Source organism: Hemibagrus wyckioides, linkage group LG18 (genome assembly GCF_019097595.1).
Source record: "Hemibagrus wyckioides isolate EC202008001 linkage group LG18, SWU_Hwy_1.0, whole genome shotgun sequence".
Lineage (NCBI taxonomy): Eukaryota > Metazoa > Chordata > Actinopteri > Siluriformes > Bagridae > Hemibagrus > Hemibagrus wyckioides.
Genome location: NC_080727.1, coordinates 9,350,449 through 9,373,144, shown reverse-complemented (window position 1 = coordinate 9,373,144; position 22,696 = coordinate 9,350,449). Strand labels below are relative to the sequence as shown.

Sequence of the window (22,696 nt, the reverse complement as noted above, 5' to 3'; positions counted from 1 at the left end):
GACTGCTAAATAATTTCTATCCAGTGGAATAGGAATTAGGTAATATGCAATATGTGAAGTGTGCATACTGTGTGTGTGTGTGTGTGTTAGTCAATTAGACAATGATGGCATACACCAACATACAAACACACACATAGGCTACACAGCCGCAGACAGCAAGACGCAGCCTGATATGACCCCTGGTCTCAACACATGGGTGTATGAGTTCACGTTAGCAACAGTTGCTAATGAAACACATCACACCCACATGTGTCTTAGTCACAGGTCAAAGGTGAGACCCAGAACTGTGTGTTTTGTGTTTGTGTGTATGCGTCTTTGTAACGGACCAACACTGAAATGTGTGTCTTTTGATGCGCTCTCTTTCTTATTTTTTGCAATAATTGAATGGCTTTATAATGAATATCTCAGGAAAATAAATACACACACAAGAATATACCCTTTACAGTCACAAAGTTTGGCATGTCTAAGCTCTTTTTTGTCATGGTCGGTTCTCCTCACTGATCTTGACCTCTTGTTTGAGCTCTGGAACCAGAAAGGACATGTAGAATCAGTAGGTCAGAGTTCACTAGGACGTCACTTCTGACTTGGACATTAAACAGAAAACCTGTGTTTGTTTGTGCTTGCACTTCTTGCCATTTACACCTTGATGATTTGTGTTGCAGGGATCACCTGGACCTCATGGTAATCCAGGAAGGCCAGGTCCCCCAGGCTTAAAAGTATGCATACTCTCTCTATTCTTTATTCTTTCTGGGGACTTTGTGGGGACTAAATGTTCCCATTTATAATTCTGAAAATGAGTCAGATAAAGCTTTAGGTGAACAGGAGGGTGCAGGAGGGTGCAGGAGGGTGCATATGTTAACAGTCAAAATGTGGTTTACTAGATTTATATTTCTATTTTTCTTCTCTCCATTCAAGGCAATGAGCCTACTTATGTTACAAATAGTTAAGTAAACCAAATACATAGACAGCCAAAGGCAGATATTCGCAGTTTGATAGCCAAAATGTGTCAATACTTTGTTATATCTCTACCTCTCAGCCTCTACTTTACTATCTCTTACATTTTTCGTGAAACTTTTTTTAGGGGATGAAGGGTGACCCTGGACGCTCACCTGGAATCGCCCCGAAAGGAGAGAAAGTGAGTGAAGAACACCCAACCATTGCCCTCTGTTCACACTTTTCTAAGGGCTAAACCAAATTTGACTAATTTGGGGTTGAAAGTCAGTGTATAGGCATAGCTATAAATCTATTAAGTATATACAGGAAAACACACGCATACTTCCACATAAGTCCATAACATGATAAAATCTTAAGGCACTTAATAGTGCCTTTGTCCAGTATTTCCATACTGTATATGCTACCCAAATGTAGGCATTGTATCTTTATTACATCAACACAAGAAGAAGAAGTGTGATCATAGTACATAGTACACTGGAGAGAGAGAGAGAGAGAGAGAGAGACAGAGACAGAGAGACAGAAAGAGAGAGAGAGAGAGAGAGAGAGAGGGAGACACTTTCACACCACTTTTATTATAATTGTTCTATTTTATTATTAGCTATTGTTGTTAATGATTTATTCTTAGCTTTATCATAGTACAAAATACATGTACAATATGTACAAATAGTGTTTGCAACTATCTGCAGTATCATGTGCACATGGAAAACAAACCTGAGCAGCACAACAATAAACTTTTTCTTTTTTTTTTTTTTAATAAAAAACATTTCTGAGGTTGAAGTCAAATAGCTTCCTCTTGTAGGTGCTCTTTGTTTAGCAATGAAAGCTACCAGACTCTTTACTGAGAGGTATGTGCAATATGATGAGACTATTGTAGTGACTTCAGTGACACAGTTGTTCAGCTTTGTACTGGTTTGTATATGGTGTATGATTCTACATGCGACTCTTCTCAAAGTCCACACAAATCTGCAAACAATTAAGTCAGTATACAGCGTATGAAATATTACTGATGATTACCTGCATTAATGTTTCAAAGCACTAAACGATTTGTTTCCATGAGATCACAGGCAAGTCAATTAAACATTTAGATTCGATTACATTTAAAACATGCAAGACATGAATATAAACCAAACCATTCTTTTAGATGATATCCTAGCATTGGCTGCTCAGTTCATTGTTTTTAATGTTTGTGTTTGCTTGTAGGGAGATGCTGGGATTATTGGTCCTGTTGGTTTACCTGGTGTAGAGGGTCAAAAGGTATATAAAAGTGATGCTTTTTATTCTCTCTCTCTATCTCTCTCTCTCTCTCTCTCTCTCTCTCTCTATCTCTCTCTCTCTCATGCATGTTTTTTCCCATGATTTAAAAGTTCTTTATGACTCACTCTTCTGTCCCTGACATGTACTCTGTGCTTCTTTGTAAAGACATACTGTAGTGTCTCACTGTGTGTGTGTGTTGTCATGGAAACAACTGTAAACACTGCAGGGAATCCCCAGTGAATGTTTAACACAGCTGTGACGCAGAATCGGAGACACACACATGCACATTCCAACTCATCTTGATAGGTCTATGTGCCTTTAAGCATCTCTCTCTCTCTCTCTCTCTCTCTCTCTCTCTCTCTCTCTCTCTCTTTCACACACACACACACATGCACACACACAGAATAGATTTGGGAAGAACTGATCCTTCTCTCACCTTTACCCTGCTTTATCCTGCTAGTCATATTCATATGAACATATGATAATTGCCTTGAGACTATTTTATTGGAGTGAAAAGGTCAGCTGTTTAAGCTTATAATGAAATGAAACAGCCTTTATTTGTCACATATACATTACAGCACAGTGAAATTCTTTCTTCACATATCCCACCCTTGGAGGTTGGGGTCAGAGCACAGGGTCAGCCATGATACAGCACCCCTGGAGCAGAGAGGGTTAAGGGCCTTGCTCAAGGGCCCAACAGTGGCAACTTGGCAGTGCTGGGGCTTGAACCCCTGATCTTCCAGTCAACAACCCAGAGCCTTAACCACTTGAGCCACCACCGCCACCACTGCCCCCATGCCCCCATGCCCATATAAACCATGTGTTCTAACAGTTAACGTACATTTGTAGTAAGTTGTAAAAGTTTTCATTATTCATATCGATCAGATGGATACACACAACTATTAATGGCTTCCCAGACAGCACCAGAACTAACATTAATCCACACTGACTCGACCTAAACTCAGAATCCTGGCCTGGTATGTTCACATTCTGTGACTTCTGCTGCGTTTCTCGGATATTATTTTCATATTTTTTGCATTTGGTTTGTAAATCCTATTATCTGAATATTAATATGAAGCTAACTTTCAGCGTTAGCATGTTTGTGTTATTTTGGGCACGGTATCGCCTACATAGCTGGAGAGCATTCTGAAACAAACCCTTCGACCTCAACACACCAGCAGTATAACATTTCACCATCAAAACACTTTTGCTTTCGCGTCACCTAAAAATAACATGCGCTACTTTGTGCATTATTAGAGTTGGAACCAGAAACGCCACTCGGCAGCGTCTTTTATTAAACAAAAGTATAGAGTCGGAACTGACCCCCCCCATCATAATATGCATATGTGACAAAAATAATGATATAAAATTCCTTCCGTTTTGCTGTTCTTTGTTTTGGACTCATTTTAGGGTCTCAACATAGAATGGCTCAGTCTAGTTTTTGTATTTATGAATTTTATTAGTGGTTATTTTTATAAGCTGAGAATAAAACAGTAATGATATATGATGATGCTGAAGTGAAGACCTGAAATACCTTTCACTTTTTCTCAAAACATCACTCCAGAAAAATGGCTGGATGATGAGCTTTTGGAATGCTGTTTCTTTGGAAGCATTTAAAACAGAAGGGATTTAATAGATTGGGCAACTGATGCTCATCTGTCTCCACTGTCTCACACATTGCTGCTGCAATTGCTGCTGAGTAAAGTGATTAGTGGCTGAAGTGTATACTTTCTTCATTTGACTGGTTCTCAAAACTGAATTATGTCAAATTTATACAAGCTCTGTTTTAAATTGTCTTACAGACTTATTGTGTTAAATTATTATTATTATTATTATTATTATTATTATTATTATTATTACTACTGTATAAAAATTATATATATATATATATATATATATATATATATATATATATATATATATATTATAATAATAATAATTGAAACACAAAGCATCTGCATTTTCACTATAGAGCGAGTAAAGTAACTTTGTCTGACCAGATGTTTGGCTTCATAATATAACAAAATTTCTGATTAAAAAAATTCTTTTTTTAATATTAAAGAAAAGTAGAAATCCACACAATCAAAAAATTCTCTATTTTAGCTGTCGCAGACAAAAAATATTTTTTGGAGATCAGTGTGAAGAGCAGTTGTTTGTTTATGGCACATAGATTACAGTCAGTAGAAAGAATAGGAAATCTAAATGATTTTAGATTTAAGGAATGAGGATGTGATCAAGTTGCATTGGTCACTTAGACCAAGATTTTGCAGTGAGTCTTTCAATTCAATTCAGTTCAATTCAATTTAATTCAAAAAGCTTTATTTATCCCCAGGGGGCAATTTAAGGCACACAGTGTAGTTAAAAAAAAAGCTCAGTGCAAATACAAAATAAAATAATATAACATAAATTAAATAAAATTGTTGTAATGATGATCAATGGAATAAGTCGTTTAGTGCAAAAAGCTTTGACTAAACATCTGTATAAAATATCCATAAAGGTAAACATCTGTATAAAATATCTGCAAATAAATAAAAACTGTTTAAACTTTGAAAATAGGTACTGCTTAATAGCCGGAACATAAGAAGAGGAAGAAGAAGAAAGTAGAAGAAGGTGAAGGTGAAGTAGATGGATGCATATATTAATAAATTAAACTTAAAGTTTGTTAGGCAGTGCATCACAGGTTTCTTTAAGTCACAACAATACTGAGTGTAGTGTAGTGTTCTGCTTTTAGAGTGTTGGAATACATTGTGCATATGTGTGTATGTGTGTGTGTGTGTGTGCGTGTGTTCATGCATGTGCGTGTGTGTGTGTGCTTCCGTTGAAAACACTGATGAGAAAAGCAGCCAGCCCTCAGAAACACAGCATGCAGTGTATAATTTCACAACCTTGGCTGAGAGCAGAGCAAAAGACAGAGAGTGTGTGTCAGCGTCTGTGAGTGTGTCTCTTAGTGTGCATTTAAAGTACATGTTTTTGCATGTGAATGGATTTCCAGACACTGGCAAGTTCAGGAAGAGTCCTGCCAAGACATAAATAACTACACATTTCCTACTGTGTATGCACACACACACACACACACACACACACTTGTAATTTTCACCTCGGGAGGACTTTTCACTGATTAATTAATGTGATGCCTAAACCTAAATCTGACCTAAACCCACACACACACACACACATTGTATTTTTAACTTTAGAGGAACCTTTCACTAATTAATTAATGATACACATCATCATTACACATGATACACATGTACACACACACACACACACACACACACACATGATACACATGTACACACACACTATACACATGTATACACACACACACACACACGTATATCTTTTTTTTTTTTTAATGTAAGAGAAGCCAACCATAGGTAGAACTGCTGAAAGTGCTACTTCAGTTCATGCTAGTCAGATTACTTCTCTTGTATCAGAGTAAATAAATTCGTTATTTTTATTTATTTTTTTTATTTTTTTTACCAAAGCAGCCAATTAGCACATGTACAGATATGATCCATATTCTCCATTCACTATGCAGTAGATCTTGAATTGCGCCTAAAGTATTTACGGGGAACATCCGCTGGAAAACATTTATATCTCACATATACAAGTAGGCATGCAATTTGCAGTACACACACACTCACACACACACACACACACACACACACACAGAAACACACACACACACAATGTTACATAACAGGATGCTGAAAAACATACAGATCAGAAAGTTCCAGCAGTGTGTATGAGCATGTCATTCATTTTCTTTTTTTATTTTTACAGGGACAAAAAGGCCACCCTGGACCACCTGGTCTCCCAGGGGAATTGGTGAGTCCCAGACACACACACACACACACACACACACACACTTAATCAATTAATAATATCAAACCTTGATCTCAGTAACCAAAAGAAAATATTTTTGCACTTTTAGTGTTTAAACTAAAAGCTGTAGGTTTTAAAATTAATATACCTTCCTTTACTTCTTCCAGTCCTAAGAGTACAGCAGTCATTCACCAGTGATTAATTGAAGCACACACTCACATGTATATACATACATAAGATTTTAATTGAATATTTATTCATTTAAATCTCTCTCTCTCTCTCTCCTGTCTCTCACAGGGGGAGCAAGGTCCTGATGGAAGTGCTGGTGCCAAAGGTTATCCTGGCAGGCAGGTGCAGTAGATCTTCTGCCGTGAAGTGTGTTTGAATGTGTGTGGGTCTGTGTTTCAGAGTGTTTGTCTATCTGTCTATCTCTTGTCTTTCTAAAGGTTTTCTCATGAGCCATATTGCATGGCTCCTCTATTTTGCACGTAATGCAAAATGCTAATAAGGCCTGATTTAGAGTTTAAAACGAAAACAGTGTGTCCAGTAACCATTTACATTTCAGTCATTTAGCAGACACCCTTATCCAGGGCAACTTACATTTTTATCTTATTTCATACAACTGAGCAAATGATGGTTAAGGGCCTTGCTCAGGGGCCCAGCAGCAGCAGCTTGGTAGATCTGGGATTCCAACTCACAAACTTTCTATCAGTAGTCCAACACTTTAACCACTTAGCTACCACATTCCCAGTAAGCCCCATGTTTCCTGTTCAGTTCCAGCGACACAAATGTTTCCATGTAAATTATACATTCAAATTAACATATACTTCAAAAATGTATTCTGGACTACAATGGAGTTTTGGAGTCAAAAGTGTAAAGTATTAACAAATCTAGTGACAGTAAGGTATTTATGAAAAGTTTTCAGGAATAAGAGTTTTAAATATAATTTTAAAATATTAGTTTGTCTATTATATGCATGTGTGTGTCTGGGCATCCATCTGCAAGTGTGTTTATTATAATCTGACAGTTATTGTTCAGAGATTTAATCTGCTTTTGCTTTTAACTTTTATACTGATTTATCATTTCAAAACTGTTTTAAATATCCTGCTTTTGTTACTTCTTCACTTGGTTCTAGATCACTATAAAATGCTTAAAGCCAAAAGTTCTTGGGCAAAACATTCTCTATTCATTCCTGCATCTTGAACTCATAATGGTGGTGATAGGGAGCCTCTGCTATCATTAAAATAAAGGCTTAGTTTTTATCCCAAAAGAGAAATTAAATTACGAAATTGTCTTTTTATTTATTTATTTATTTATTTATTTTTTCATTTTCATGCTATCATCCAAAGTGCATATACAGTCAAGCCCATATATATCTGGACATTCACAAAGTTCTTTTTTATTTTGTCTGTTTACCATAGTTTGTTGGAGTTGAACTTAATGTAAAATGAGCTTGAGGTGCAGACTTTCAGCTTTATTGAGGGTTTATTTATATCCAAATGAGGTGAACCCTGTAAAAAATTACACAGCACTTAAGTTTCTGGTCTCAGCATCACCACTTCCGATACCTACACTGCCAACAGGGGTGAAAAAAAAGTAATTGGACAATTTGCTGCCATGTTTTTCCATGGCCAGGTGTGTGTTAATCCCTTAATGCAAATAAGCAGACAAATGGTCTACAGTTGATTTCAAGTGTGGCATTGGTCCGAAAAGGTCCACTGAAGCAATCATTAGACTGAAAATAGTGTATTCAGTCTAAAGAAGTGATCATTCGACTGAATACACTTTTGAGGACAACACCAAAAGGCCCTGAAGAGCACAGAAGACAACTTTGGTAGTTGTCCCCTGAATTATACAGACGTAATGGGATTCTGAAGTGTAGGGTGTTATATTATCTGCTCAGATTCTGCACAAAAAAAACCCTCAGAGGATTAGCAGTGCAGATAGACAATGACCTGAAGTGACTGTGAAAGCAACCCAAGACAATTTAATGCCAGAACTTGAGATGGTCTGAAATGGCCTAGTCAGTCACCTGATTTAAATTAAGCCGAGCGTGCATTTCACGTACTGAAGGCAAAACGGAAAGCAAAATGCCCCAAGAACAAGCAGGAAGTGAAGACCGCTGCAGTAAAGGCATGACGGCATCACCAGGGATGAAACCTAGCGTCTTTTTGGGTTCCAGACTTCAGGCAGTTAATAACATTTCTGTGCAGTTATTTTTATTATAAGAGCGGTGATTTCTTACACTGTTCACCCAATTTAAAGCTGAAAGACTGACATTATATTCATTATTTCACTCCATCCAGTATCATGTCCAAATAATTGTGGAGTTTTAAAACAAAAGTTTTACAAATTTGAAATTTAAATTTGGTCTTGCATAAAATAAAATAAAATAAAAATAATAATCATATAATATAATATAATATAATATAATATAATATAATATAATATAATATAATATAATATAATATAATATAATATAATATAGACCACGGCAGCAACAGAAGGACTAAAAGTTCTCCAAGAACAAACAACATACCAGCCGTTTCCTACAGTATGCCTGAGAGAATTCATACAGATTAGAACACAGAAGCTAATTGTAATTCAAATTGCTTTTTTTATTCAGTAATTATAAACCCTCAATTTCCTGCATTTGGGGCTAAAATGTAATTAAAGTACCACAGCTTTCCATACACTAGATGTCAGTAGAGACCTGTATTGATTACAGACCTTGGTGAATAATCAACACACACACACACACACACACACACACACACACAGGTAGCTTGTTAGATAATACTTCATTTGGATCAGGAACTGTAAAGAAATGTACTGTATGTGTGACGTCACCCAAAATAATGAAAGCATTACAAACAAGCTACTGGTATAAGCCATGTTTGTATTGGTGGCTCAGTAGTTACTGCTAGTTATGGAGTTAGTCTGAAACTAGCCTTGCCTAGTGTTGTTCATAATCATATTAACTAGTGAACAAACTAGTTAGATTGACAGACTATTTGTCATCAGGCTTTTTTAATGTGTTGCTATCATTGATTGGAGAATGTTGCAACTGAACCAGTTACCTAGACAGTTATTCAATTTACTATTATTTACTAATCAATTTACTATTTACTATTCAATTTACTATTATTTACTAATTTACAGTTTATTATTATTCTTCAATTAACACAAATATTCACAAAGGAAACAAACCTAAATTTATGTTAAAAATTGGAAATGCATTCTTGTACTCAGATATAGTTAGATTTTTGGTGTCCCAGTCACATAGAAATGCTGTTTTTGGTTACTGAAAATTAATCTATTTGAAACACTGACTCAAGATGAATGAATGAATGAATGAATGAATGAATGAATGAATGAATGAATGAAGTGATGGATGGATGGATGAATTAAAGAAAGAAAGAAAGAAAGAAAGAAAGAAAGAATGGATGGATGGATTGATGGATTGATGAATGGATGGATGGATGGATGGATGGATGAATGAATGAATGAATGAATGAATGAATGAATGAATGAATGAATCAATCAATCAATAGATGAATGGATGAAAGAAAGAAAGAAAGAAAGAAAGAATGGATGAATAAAAGAATGAAAGAATGAATTAATGAAAGAGTGAAGGAATGAATGAATGCTGTTTCTGTTCTCTTAATGCTGTTCTTGACTCATTCATATTTAACAATTTTTGAGTCAGTACCAATAATTTGATTGTCATGAACACCGGAGTACAAAGAAATTCTTCCTTGCTTGTCCTTCCTCAGTTATATTTAATTAGTATGACTTTAACAAATGGACATTATCTCAAAGCAGCTTTACAGAAGTATAGAAACATAGAAGGAAAAAAATGATAAAGTTTAAATTAAAGCTACTATTTTATCCTTGTTTTATCCCCTCAATACACATAACAACAGAGACAATACAGACATATCCAGTGCTACAGAATAAAACACTATCATCAGGTAACTGTTTGGCGTCCTCACTTCAGCAGTTTCACAATGTGTTTGTCTTTTCATGTGAAGAGAGATGTTTTCAAAAATGCTCTTTGTGTAGAGGGGATTGGGATTTTTCCCAAAAGAGAGGGGTAAAAACTACAAAACTACATATCTGTAAACAAGTGAATGGGGTCTCAGTGTTATGCTGCTAGAAGTCATTGAAGCGATCAGGTTTATCGCTTTTAAAGAACTTTACAGCGACTCTTACTGCTCCCAAACAACTGTATTGACAGAAGGAGCCAGAGGTTAAAGGTTTATGCATAAATTGTATTATGTTCATTAAATGTTTGTTTGACTTGGGAAGGTTTATTCAATCAATTGTAATAAATTACTCTTACGTAATGTATCGAACAATGATTCCCACATTCCCCAAACCTTTGTGCTATTTTTTTGTGGAAGTTTCTATCAGGTCTTTATATATGGTTGCACAATTTCACTTTCATTTAATGTGATTAGAATGTTTAATATAATAAAATAATATTATAGATTGATTTTTCACTCATTTCTATGAATTCTGGAGTTGACTGTACTACTATGTTTCCATGATGGTGACGATGACGTGTTATACTGTAACAGAAGAAATATAATAATTTATATAATATTTTAATCACAATTATAATATTTCTTTCTGTTTTTTTCAGGGGCTTCCAGGTCCCATAGGGCCTCACGGGCCAAAGGGCGCTCGGGTGAGTACAAAGCCACTTCCACATTTAACACTGTCTAAAGTCTTCATCAAGTCCAGCCATGTAACTGTGGCAAAATATTGAGCTGTAATATCAGACTCGGTCTGTGGCATCGATGGTTACTAAGCAACCAGCCCGTCGTCTCTGGTTATTATAGGGTGTCTGGTGTTTCTCCTGTGGTCCAGCTTGTAAAATTAAGCAGTGTGACTGGCTGTGCTGTAGAGACATTTCAGCGCCTCACACTCTTTTTTCCTGCTTCCTCTCTTGTTCTTGCTCTGGTTCCCTCACCTCTGTTTCTCCTTTCCACTTTATTTTACATTTTATTCTTATTATTTTTCTTTGTCCTTCTTCATTCACTGTAAAGAATATCTAATGTCTAATTGCTTTTTGGACTGCTGCTAAAGCCATAATCCTGTGTGTGTGTGTGTATGTGTGTGTATGTGTGTGTGTGCATGTGTGTGTGTGTGTGTGTGTGTGTGTGCACTCACACACAGGTAACAACAACAAACACACACACACACACACACACACACACATGCACACACACACATACACACACACACACAAGCTCTTTATCAAAGCTAACTCCGCCCCTACTGACTGGAATTTCCTGTTTAAATTCAGACTGAGTCGCTGCAGTCTTTTTGCCCAAACCCACCAAACACACACACACACACACACACACACACAGACACACACACACACACATAGCCACTGTAGGTAACTTCACAATCAACATTAAAACTAGTTCTGTATTCTTATTGTTAAGGTTGATCTCTGTTCTGCTCCAGTTTGTGTGTGTGTGTGTGTGTGAGTGGTCATTATATTTGCTTATCCACTTGTATGTGTGTAATAATTACATCTCAGGTCTTTGCTTGGGATGAGTGTATAATACAGTTACATTTGTATATGTGTGTGATCATGTGACCATGGGATTTAATGTACATGTGATGTGATGTGTGTGTGTGTCCTGACATCAGTAAATCCCAGGTGTTAGTATAGTGAGTGTGTTTGTATATGTATGTGTATGAATTTCTGCTCCACAGTCAGCATGGCACGGCGTATGTATCCCTGGCGTGAGGGTATGTGCCCTTGGACTACATTGTGGAGGCCAGCACCATGCAGTCCATGGGCATATACACTTTCCTCAAGGTTTACCTCTTCAGTGAGACCATCCACATGTCCATTCATCTTCCCATCCATCCATCCGTCTCTTCTCTTTGTCTCAGAAATACATGAATGATTTCAGGTTGTCTTAAAGTTTCTTTCTCTCTCTCTCTCTCTCTCTCTCTCTCTGTAGGGTTTTATTGGAATCCCTGGCCTTTTTGGGTTACCAGGACCTGATGGTGAAAGAGTGAGTTTGTTCTCATTTTCTTTATATTGACACACATTTAACAGACAGATAGATAGATAGATAGATAGATAGATAGATAGATAGATAGATAGATAGATAGATAGATAGATAGATAGATAGATAGAACTTTATTGTCATTGTAAAATACAGGTACATAGCAACGAAATGGGGTTTAGCATCTACAATGTATATACAATGTCTATCTATCTATCTATCTATCTATCTATCTATCTATCTATCTATCTATCTATCTATCTATCTATCTATCTATCTATCTATCTATCTATCTATCTATGACGTTCTGTGCGATAAAAATAATACCCAAAAGTGATGATGGAAAAAAAAAATATCCAAAAGTAATGAGGAAAATCTGAGGACTCTAAACAATAACATTTGTTGAAGAATAGAAAGTCAGAATAGAGAGAATACAGTAGAACCAAATAAAGTTCTCCAAGGACTTGATGCATCAACATTCTAGAAAAAGGAAAGTAACCCAGTGCCATTATCTGTATCTGTACATTTATTTTGTTTATACCAGAAGGGTTGTTTTTTTCCGCTTTATCCAGGACACACTGGACAACTGCTGGAACCTCATTTATCAGTCTTTTAACTAATTGTGTTTAATTTTTTTTTTAATAAACCAAAACATTTTACAAATGTTTTCACTTTTTTGTACACGCATGCGTATGTTAATCACCCGTAAACGGCATAACATGTTCCTGCTACAGCTCATTTACATTAAGTGATGCCTAGAAAGCTTGAAATTTCAAGAGTACAGAGCACTGAGAGCACAAAATGAACAATGAGTAAAGGCTGAAAATCAGAAGTTGTTTTGACTCAAATCTTATTAATAAGAAGTGTACACAAAATCTTTCAACAGCTAAGGCATTTTTTTGTGGCTTACAGGTATAGATAGATAGATCCCATAAACCCATGAGGGAAATTCTTGTGTTAGAGCAGCTTAGACAATTACAAGATACAACACACACAAAAATATGAAATGTAAAATTATATACACACAAAAATATAAGTCAAAGTCAAAGTCAAAGAAGCTTTATTGTCACTTCAACTATATATAGCTGATGCAGTACACAGTGAAGTGAAACATTCCTCCTAGACCAGAGGTGCTACACAGAACACAGACACAGTACAGTGACGCAGACAAACATATAACTAAACGTAGAGATAAAAAATTAAACTATAATTTAAAAATTAAAATTAAACTAAAAAAATTAAACTATACTTCTATAAACTATACTTCATATACTTCTATGTCTTTAAGACATACAACAGAAGTGCACAGGAAGACAAGACAAGACAAACAACATATAGGCCGACTTTGTGCAAAGACCAAGACAATGTTAGACAATGAAAGAACAGTGTATACAGTGATTGCAGTTATTAAAGTGACACAAGTAACAAGACTAATATAAATATAAATGTTCACAGTTCAGACTAAGAAGAAAGAAGAAAACCTTAAATCTAGAATACAATAAATTAAATTAAAGGTAGCAAGATTCAAGAAGCTTTTATTGTCATTTCAACCACATATAGCTAGCGCAGTACATAGTGAAATGAAACAACGTTTCTCCAGGACCTGGTGCTACATAAACATACAACAACAAGTTCAATACAAAACAACAAACAACACCACAGAGCTAGGACAGAAGTTTGTCTTAGCCACGTAAAGTGCACAGTGTGCAGCTAGATGCAAACAGAGCATAGACAAGACAGTGCAAAAAAGACAATAAATACAATAAAGACAACACAAAAGAACACAGGACACTTAGCGCTGAAAAGAAATAAAAGAACGTGTACTGCAGCGGCGGTTGAGGTAGTGCAAATAGAATAAACATAATTAGCAGTGTAGATATGAGACACAGTTATAGATTAAACTATATTCACATCAGTATTTACATCACAGTACAGTACACATGTGCGGTTTTAAACTGGCGGTGTATAATAAATATGAAGAACGTAAGTGGTAATAGTTGTAAGAGTGGAAATTCTGTATTTCGTAGATAGACCGTCTCATCCTCTGATTATGTGGCCACATTTTTGTTATAAATGAATGATTATTTTCATTTGTCTTTATTTATTTGGCTCACTTTCTTTATTTTTCGTATTCCTTAATTAATGGCAATAAAAAAAATCAAATAAAAAACCAAGCAGACTAATAAATAACCAAAAGGATGAGCAAAAAACAATTATTATTATTATTATTATTATTATTATTATTATTATTATTATTATTATTATTATTATAAAACATTTTCTTAATGGTGTTCTTAGTCCCTGATCTAGTGAACTAGTGTCAGGATCCAGTTCAGAAGCGGATACAAGATTTTTAATGGATGAAGTGCAACGCAATATCTAAAACTGTGAAGAACCGTGAAACTAAACAGAAAATGCATGGCAAATATGTAGATAATAAGACAGTAAAACATATATAATGGTGTTGATCAGGTTGAACATGACCTAGGAATCAAGCTCACAACCTTCTGATCAGTAGTCCTAAAACCTGAACCACTAAGCTACTACATCCCCATTATAGAGGCTGTATGTGATAAGTGATTGATTCCCTCTCTCTTTTTTTCTGTCCCTGTTTCTCTCCCTCTATATATTTTTGTCTTGTTTTTTTTTTTCAGGGTAGTCCTGGTCCTCCAGGGAAGAGGGGCAAGATGGGTACGCCGGTAATGTTTAATCTTAACTTTCTCAACTCATTGTGTGTGTGTGTGTGTGTGTGAATGAGACAGAGAGAAAGAGAGGAACATTGCGCTTTGCCTTGTTTGTGTGTGTGTCTGTGTGTGTGTGAATGAGACGGAGGGAAAGAGAGGAACATTGCACCTTGCCTTGTTTGTGTATGTGTCTGTGTGTGTGTGTGTGTGAATGAGACAGAGGGAAAGAGAGGAACATTGCACCTTGCCTTATTTGTGTGTGTGTGTGTGTGAAGGAGACACAGAGAAAGAGAGGAACATTGCACCTTGCCTTGTTTGTGTGTGTGTGTGTATGTGTGTGTGTGTGAATAACACAGAGAGAAAGAGAGGAACATTGCGCCTTGCCTTGATTGTGTGTGTGTGTGATGTGTGTGTGTGTGTGTGTTTTATATGCCTCACACCTGGTATTAACAGTATTAACATCCATCTCGGATGATCACAGTGGACAGCTGAGTCAGATAGCTTTTCACACCTGGTGTTTCTTATATCTTGAATGCATAATGACCAAAGAAGCTTTTACATAAAACTATTTACTCAGTTTACTAGTTTCTAAACCATGCAATTCAAGATTTTGCTTATAGAATATATTATGTGGGTGTGTGTCTTTTTGTGTGTGTGAAGCCGTACTGCTGAGTCATCAGTAATATCTTCAACAGGGTAGAGAGTGTTGTCTGTGTAGTCCTGGAACACCTAAGACACACGCGCACACAGAGATACACACAGACGTGTGAAATATGTACAAAACCAGAAACATGCCACAGCTGCAGTTTCAGCAAGTGTGTAGAGAGAGTCAGTGTGTGTGTGTGTGTGTGTGTGTTCTGCTTTTCACTTTATTTATTATTTATCAGTCTAACTTTTCTCTCTACTTTCCTGCAGGGTTTTCCAGGTGATTTTGGTGAAAGGGGACCCCCAGGAGCTGACGGAGAGCCTGTAAGTCCAACTTTTTCCTCCATCTGAACACAATACACACAACAGAACCAATGAGAAACACAGTGAGAGAACAGACTGTCTAAGTGTTAAGTCTGTAGCCTAAAGTATGCGTTGAATATGACTATAGGTTTACATTTAGATCCTTTTGCGAAACCACACTGAAATAAAAACCTGGCTTTGATGCATTTTCCATTAACTCACAGAAAATATAACCACAACAACATGACACACAGACACATGCAGTCAGACCTATAAAAGGCACGTCCTTTTTTATGCCACTTAAAACGTTGGAAACGTTATTCCCGTTTCATAGCTCTCTGTAGAGGTGTGTGCGTGAGCACTTGACAACTCTCTAAATTCCATGTGCTGCACTAATGAGACATTAATTCTTCCCTCATGTTTAACTATAGAGCCCTGCTGCTGAATTCCCTACTTAATAAAAATAATGCAGGGTTTTGACTTACTAATGCGTGGAAATGAGATTTTAATGCGTGCTCATGGCTTAATAAGGCGTGGGAATGAGGACATTAAGCTGGCCTAGTAAAACCAAGGGAATTCGATAATTAAGTCCAGTAACATCTTGATAAGTTTGTGCTTCCAACTAAGGGTGTGTGTCTATACAGTACAGAGTCATATAAACAAACTGCTGCTCGGCTGTTTCAGTTCAAATGTGGACACTAGAAAGGTTTATGTCCACACTCTCTTGTTTACTGCTTGTGACATCTTTTCCTAGAATAGAATGAATGGGAAGAGCTCTGCTCTATTGTCTTTTAATATGAAATCTTATTCAAACTTTTTATTAGCCTTACAACTTAAGACGTCTATGCACATTCTTTTGTGCAAAAATTTAATTGTATAATGACTTTATATTATGCAATTTTTGTGAGAAATACAGCCGCATGTATGAGATATAAGGTCGTGATTATCTTTTTACATTTACTTTCTCTGTGACATTATTAAAGAACAATAGTTTAGTGTAGTCTGAGCCTACATTATACACTGTCCATGTTATCTAGTTATAGTAAATGAAAGAACTGGGGTGTTCATTGTTTTGTTTATTATACACTATTTACATAAAAGCAATTGTTTTAGTTGAACAAGCCTATGCAAAATGAATATTTCATTCCAGCGAAACCGTTATTTACAGCATTGATAATAAAATGCGCTTGACAAATTTTCCAGTGTCTACATCTCAACTAAAACAGATGAATTGCAACTAATTATTCTGTTTCCTCTCGTTACACGCTAAGGCATTGCCACTCATTAGGTTACTAATTATATACATTATTCAAGTGGCCATGTCTTCAGAAATATTCTTTGCTAAAGGCAATGATACAGCAGCCTGCATTTAAGCAAAGCTCCGCCCCTAAACTGCTTGAGCAGAGCCCATCATCCTTTTGGAAACAAGAGGTGTTGCATGTTCTCATTTCCTCTCTCCATTCATCCTGCTGTTCCTGGATTAAAAAAAAACAAATGATCATACTTCATCATGCCAGAACTGGAGGAAATGGGCAGCAGGAGAAACATGCTGTGATGAAAGGATCACTTTATAGCTTCGTTCAGAAACCACAGGCTGGAGGGAGACAGGAAATGAGAAAATGCACATGTTCTGTGAATAGAACGTCCACAGAAGTCCACACACACGTGTGCACACACTCACATCAACACACACACACACACACACACACACACACACACACACAATGTGGGGGGTGGTGGTAGCTCAAGTGGTTAAGGCTCTGAGTTGTTGATTGGAAGAACAGGGTTCAAACCCCAGCGCCACCAAGCTGCCACCATTGGGCCCCTGAGCAAGGCCCTCAAACCCCCCACTCCATCCACTCTAGGGAAGCTGCATCATGGCTGTTCCGGTGCTCTGATCCCAACCCTCTAAGGATGGGATAGGTTCTCAATCTTTTTGTTGCCAGGAAAACATTAAACCATAAAAATAATTTAACCACTCTTTAATCCTTTAACATGATTTAAATGTGTAAATTGTTTTGTGGTTTTTTATTATAGACACAGAGCTTTATATTCCTGAAATTTCCACCAACTTATTGCGGTTTGGGTTAATCCCCGTCAGTTTATGTGTAAAGGCTGATAGTTTAATAACTATAAAAAAGTTAATAAACCTCATTTTAAATGGTGAGTTGTGATTCTTCACCACTTAACAAAATAAATCGATGATTCATGAACCCAACAACCATAGGCCTAGACTATTTATTTCACCTGGAGCATCTCTTTACTACCTTTTTACTCTAGACCGCAGCAGATGCTCTGAAGTAAATCAGATTTATACCTAAGGTTCTGTGTACACATATAGTATATTTTTGTTCTAAAAAAATGACTACTCCACAGCTGACATGTGTGGTCAGTGCTGATGTCCAGGCCTCTCACTAAATATGATGGGTGCAGACTGCTAACAGGATTGAAACTGATTTATTCATATCTGTTTCATCTTACAATAATAACATTAGCAAACATTCTGTGGATTCTACACTATTTCCCTGAAAAGCACCATGAAGTAAAAAACCTATTTTTAAAAAATACAAAAGAGGGGGATTTAGCATCGCAAAAATCTTACTATGTGGTAACTGAGCGATCGTGGTTGAGAATTCAAGCTGTAAACTTTTTTAAAGAACACAAATATATTCATAACCAAAACTTTCACAAGCTGCATCTCAGACTATAGTCATACTCAGGCCATATTTATATTCCAGTGCTTTCTACTCTAAAGTTTGAAACCAAAAACTTTTTCCCCCTTTTTTCAGGGTGTTATCGGTGCCACCGGCCCTCCAGGAGTACTTGGATTGATTGTGAGTATATATGTTAGTGATCTTTAACTTTCAAACCACATACATAGTTGGGCAGCAAAGTAGCACATTTGTAATGTAAACGTTTTTGAGACATTTTTACGTTTTCCATGCCTTTTTTCGTGTTCTGTATTAATGATGGTTGTATCAATAACAGCAGCACTAGCCTATCATGTGTCTGTAAGCTCATGTATATGGGTAACAGAGAATAGCGATTTCCTCAATCACCACAATGTCCTGTGATGCAGCATGAGTTTATATTATAAGATTAGATAAGATTATAGTATTTGGATAGCTTGACATGTCTTGGAGGAAGCATGTGTTAGCCTTCACGCTTCCCAGTTGGTAGCTGTTGTATGATATATTAGAGCTACCTGGTGGGTGTAAAATGGTAAGTGACCAAACTGGGAAAATTGGTCAACAATAAATGGGTATCTTCGTGTTGTGTACATGATTACACTGCCCTCTCCTGGACTCATCCTGGGAGTGCAGCAACGTACTTGGCTGAATGCGTTTACCTCAGATCTGAGACATTACAAATTATGACATGAAGCACCAGTTCCATAACTTGAAATTTTAATCATTTTTAATCTTGGTTTCTCTGAGAACTCGGCTTCTTCGCAATTCACAGCACATGGTGTAGCAGTGTGTCTTGCTACATCCTCCATGTCACTCTACTACTGGATTCCCTCCCCCGGCTGAATTAGATTCAAGTCCTAAAGTTCTTTCAAAACAACGTATGAGAAGCAATTCAGTCACATCCAACTTCAACACACAGATGTTATATTGATCTGTTCACTAACCCCTAAACTGAACTAAACTATATATTTATTATTAAATGAATTTTTTTTATTCTTATGAGAATTGTTAGATAAGTTACATAAGTAGTTTAACGAAGTGCTTCAAATTTAAAAAATGATCTTTTGATAAGAATTTTGTAGAATAGACAAACAAAATGGGTTCAGATCTTGACATGTCTGTTGTGTCTGTTTAAAGTGGACATTTTCTGTGTTTTCCTGTTTCAGGGTGACATGGGCCCAGCTGGTGTAGTTGGTTTACCAGGACTGATTGGACTAAAGGTTAGTACACACACACACACACACACACACAAGTCCTCACCTGTTTAGAACCATGGCTGTATCATGTGTTGTACAGTATGGTCCAAAAGTTTGAGCTCTCTACCAGAAGGAGAAATACAACATTTTATACAGATTTTTTGACCCATTTAATTTGTTCAAATACTAATTTGTCAGATTGATATGATGCTGCATAAAATCTTCTATAAAATATTTACCAACTTGCATTATACTATCTATATTATAATAACTGTTATTAACTGACATTTACTTAAATACTACAGCCCTCAGTGTGTTACCTGTTATTGCTTATTGTCGTCATTTAAGAACTAGACGATATTCTTACTTGATAATAGTTGTATACATTTTTTTGATGTAAATCACTCCATGGTTATCTATAACTTACTCACTCACATTTGTCATGTTGATCATTCTCCACATGGGGGAGGTATTGTTGTACAGAAAACGAATGAACATCTTTTCAATTTGAGAAGAAGCAGTACTATGTCGTAATCAAAAACAATGCATTTTGTTTTTATTTAGAATTAAAAGTGAAACTGGTTATTGGTTGTGAATTTAGAGCTTTGGACCTCACTGTATCTCTTAAAGCTTGAATTAAATCTAAAGTGTTTGTATGTCATTAGTGTGTACTGTTGTGTGTCATTTGTCTGTTTTGTGTCTGTGTGCCAGGGCGTTGCTGGAAACATGGGCGAGCCCGGACTGAAAGGTGATAAGGTGATCTGAATGCTCTTATTGGCCCTGTTATTCTGCAGCATGCCATGGAAAAACCTTCCCCACTGGTTGGCCTGTGTTGAGCATGTGCTTTCAGAACCTTCCTTCCCTGTCGGTCTATCCCTGTGTGTAGAATGTCTGATATGTCTGATTGGTCAGTGAGGCGAGGGCCAGAATTTGCTCCTACTGATCATCATCATGCACAGTTTGACCCCGCACTATACATGAATGACAAAATGAAAAAAAAAAAAACTAGAACATTTACAATAGAAATAAATATAAACATTTTAAATATTCAATATTTTACCGCTCTTAAACAATTCAATGTGTAATTATTGCACAGTAATTGATTTACCAAGCTGTTTGCATTGAACGTTATGTATAAAGCCTGGAAATGCATTGTAAGCAGCAACAGGCAACATCCTATCCTTGTCAAAAAGCATTTGATATAGGATATAAAATTGGCTAGAGAAATGGGAAGGGTTGCTGATTACATATTCCAGTCGATGTGTATAATTAGTGGCAGCCAGTTTTGTGCATGATTTTGTCCAACTTCTGTGCATGTTGCTTGGAGTAGTATAGACTTTTTTTTTTTCAGACATTCTCATGGCCATTTCTTATTCATGAAAACTGTATAAACTGTGACATCATTTTAGGTGGAAAAAGAAAATTCAGGCAACTATTCAGTGTTCTAATGATGCTAGTTCATTGGACTGATTACAGTTTGATCACACAATTATACAGAATATTTATATACTCTCTACACAGCAGTTTTCTTTAAAGTAAAACTAATTGGGAATCGAATAGCATCAGCCATTGTAATGCTTTCCACACACGTTTCTCATTCTGACATCACCCATTTGGCAGGTGGTCAGTTGCTAATGTTATATCTGTTGTGAGCGAATGTTTGTGCTGTGCCTTTTTACACAAATCTGGCCCCATCTGCCAATTTTCTCATTGAATTTTTGATTTTATCAACAGATACATAGCCTTTGGCGACATCAGACCAGATCCACATGGGATTTGTGCTGATGTTATTTTTGGGGATGAAGCAAATTTAATCTGTGCCATCTAGTTAAGGATAGGATTTTAGAATCGGAGCAAATTTAAACTGTCATCCATTTAAGCATAACATTTTAGAATCATTCATATATGCAAGAGTCATATCACACTTATTCCTTAACTAAGAAGGATCCCTCTGCTTCAAACATCTCTTACATTCTCTCTTTCTCATTCTCTCACTTGCTTCTTCTTCTTCATCTGTCCCTTAGGGTGAAATTGGGATCCCTGGGCAGCAAGGGGTGACTGGGTTCCAGGGAGACAAGGTATGTGTCTAATGGTGTTAACGGTGATGTGACCCATTGTGCAATGCTTAGAGGATAACCTTAGCCATCTTCGTTCCTTTTATTCTCAGAAAAGCTGTAACATCTTTTTTTTAAATAGATCTTTATCTCCATTGTTGTATAAAAAAGCCCATACCATTCTTTGCATCCTGCTGAAAATAGGTGTGTGTACTTTGTGAGTTTGTTTACAATTTAATGTTACTTCCAGAAAAATCATGTATTTCTTTCAAATTTCTCACTCATTGACACACATTCACTGGGAAATTTTAAGAACAAAATGACTTGAACATATGTAATATCAGGTTGGGATTACTGGCTCAGTGTAAGCTCCAGTGTGATGCCTATTTCCATGTTTTTTGACTTGAGCCCCAATAGACTAGGCATAAATTATACTAGCTGACCTAATTTAATACCTTATGAGCTATTTAGCTAGTTAACTGCATTGATACAGACTCCGATTAAGGAATTAATACACTTCTGAGAAAGCTAATCAGGTTTTAGCATGAATGTATAACTGGTTATTGTTACTTGTTACTTCTTGAACTTTTCACATACTGTGTAAAAGGTAAAAACCTGAATTCAATCCTTTTAATTCAAGGTTGTAATACTACAAAATGTTGAAAAGTTCAAGAAGGTTGAATACTTATACAAGGCACTGGACTACCACTTGAATGACATGGCATTGCAAATATTTTATGTTATAAAATAATTACGTAAAGGTAACTTTAAATTACTGTAACTGTAGAAATAATAGTGCATTTTGGACTCCAGTGTATTTTGAACTATATGTGCATACATAGGTATCATTTAATTTTGCTGTGTGCATTTTGTTTCAGGGAATTCAGGGTATATCTGGGTTGCCAGGTCCTCGTGGAAAACCGGGACCTCAGGTGAGATTTTACCTTTATATACACTACCAGTCAAATGTTTGGACACATCTTCTAATCCCATGGTCTTTCCTGATGTTTATTTCTTTCTACATTGTAAGACAATGCTGAAGGTGGCCGA

General features: G+C 36.4%; 1 protein-coding gene across 1 annotated transcript in view; it reads left to right on the top strand.

The window, feature by feature from the left end:
* Positions 1–22,696, top strand: part of col27a1a (collagen, type XXVII, alpha 1a) — a 67,934-nt gene that overhangs the window by 13,944 nt on the left and 31,294 nt on the right. The window contains exons 5-18 of the mRNA XM_058416175.1: positions 663–716; positions 1,082–1,135; positions 2,155–2,208; positions 5,995–6,039; positions 6,334–6,387; positions 10,685–10,729; positions 12,027–12,080; positions 14,729–14,773; positions 15,674–15,727; positions 18,496–18,540; positions 19,563–19,616; positions 20,304–20,348; positions 21,617–21,670; positions 22,525–22,578. Of these exons, the coding sequence (XP_058272158.1) occupies positions 663–716; positions 1,082–1,135; positions 2,155–2,208; positions 5,995–6,039; positions 6,334–6,387; positions 10,685–10,729; positions 12,027–12,080; positions 14,729–14,773; positions 15,674–15,727; positions 18,496–18,540; positions 19,563–19,616; positions 20,304–20,348; positions 21,617–21,670; positions 22,525–22,578 (711 nt within the window). The remainder of the gene's footprint in view (positions 1–662; positions 717–1,081; positions 1,136–2,154; positions 2,209–5,994; positions 6,040–6,333; positions 6,388–10,684; positions 10,730–12,026; positions 12,081–14,728; positions 14,774–15,673; positions 15,728–18,495; positions 18,541–19,562; positions 19,617–20,303; positions 20,349–21,616; positions 21,671–22,524; positions 22,579–22,696) is intronic.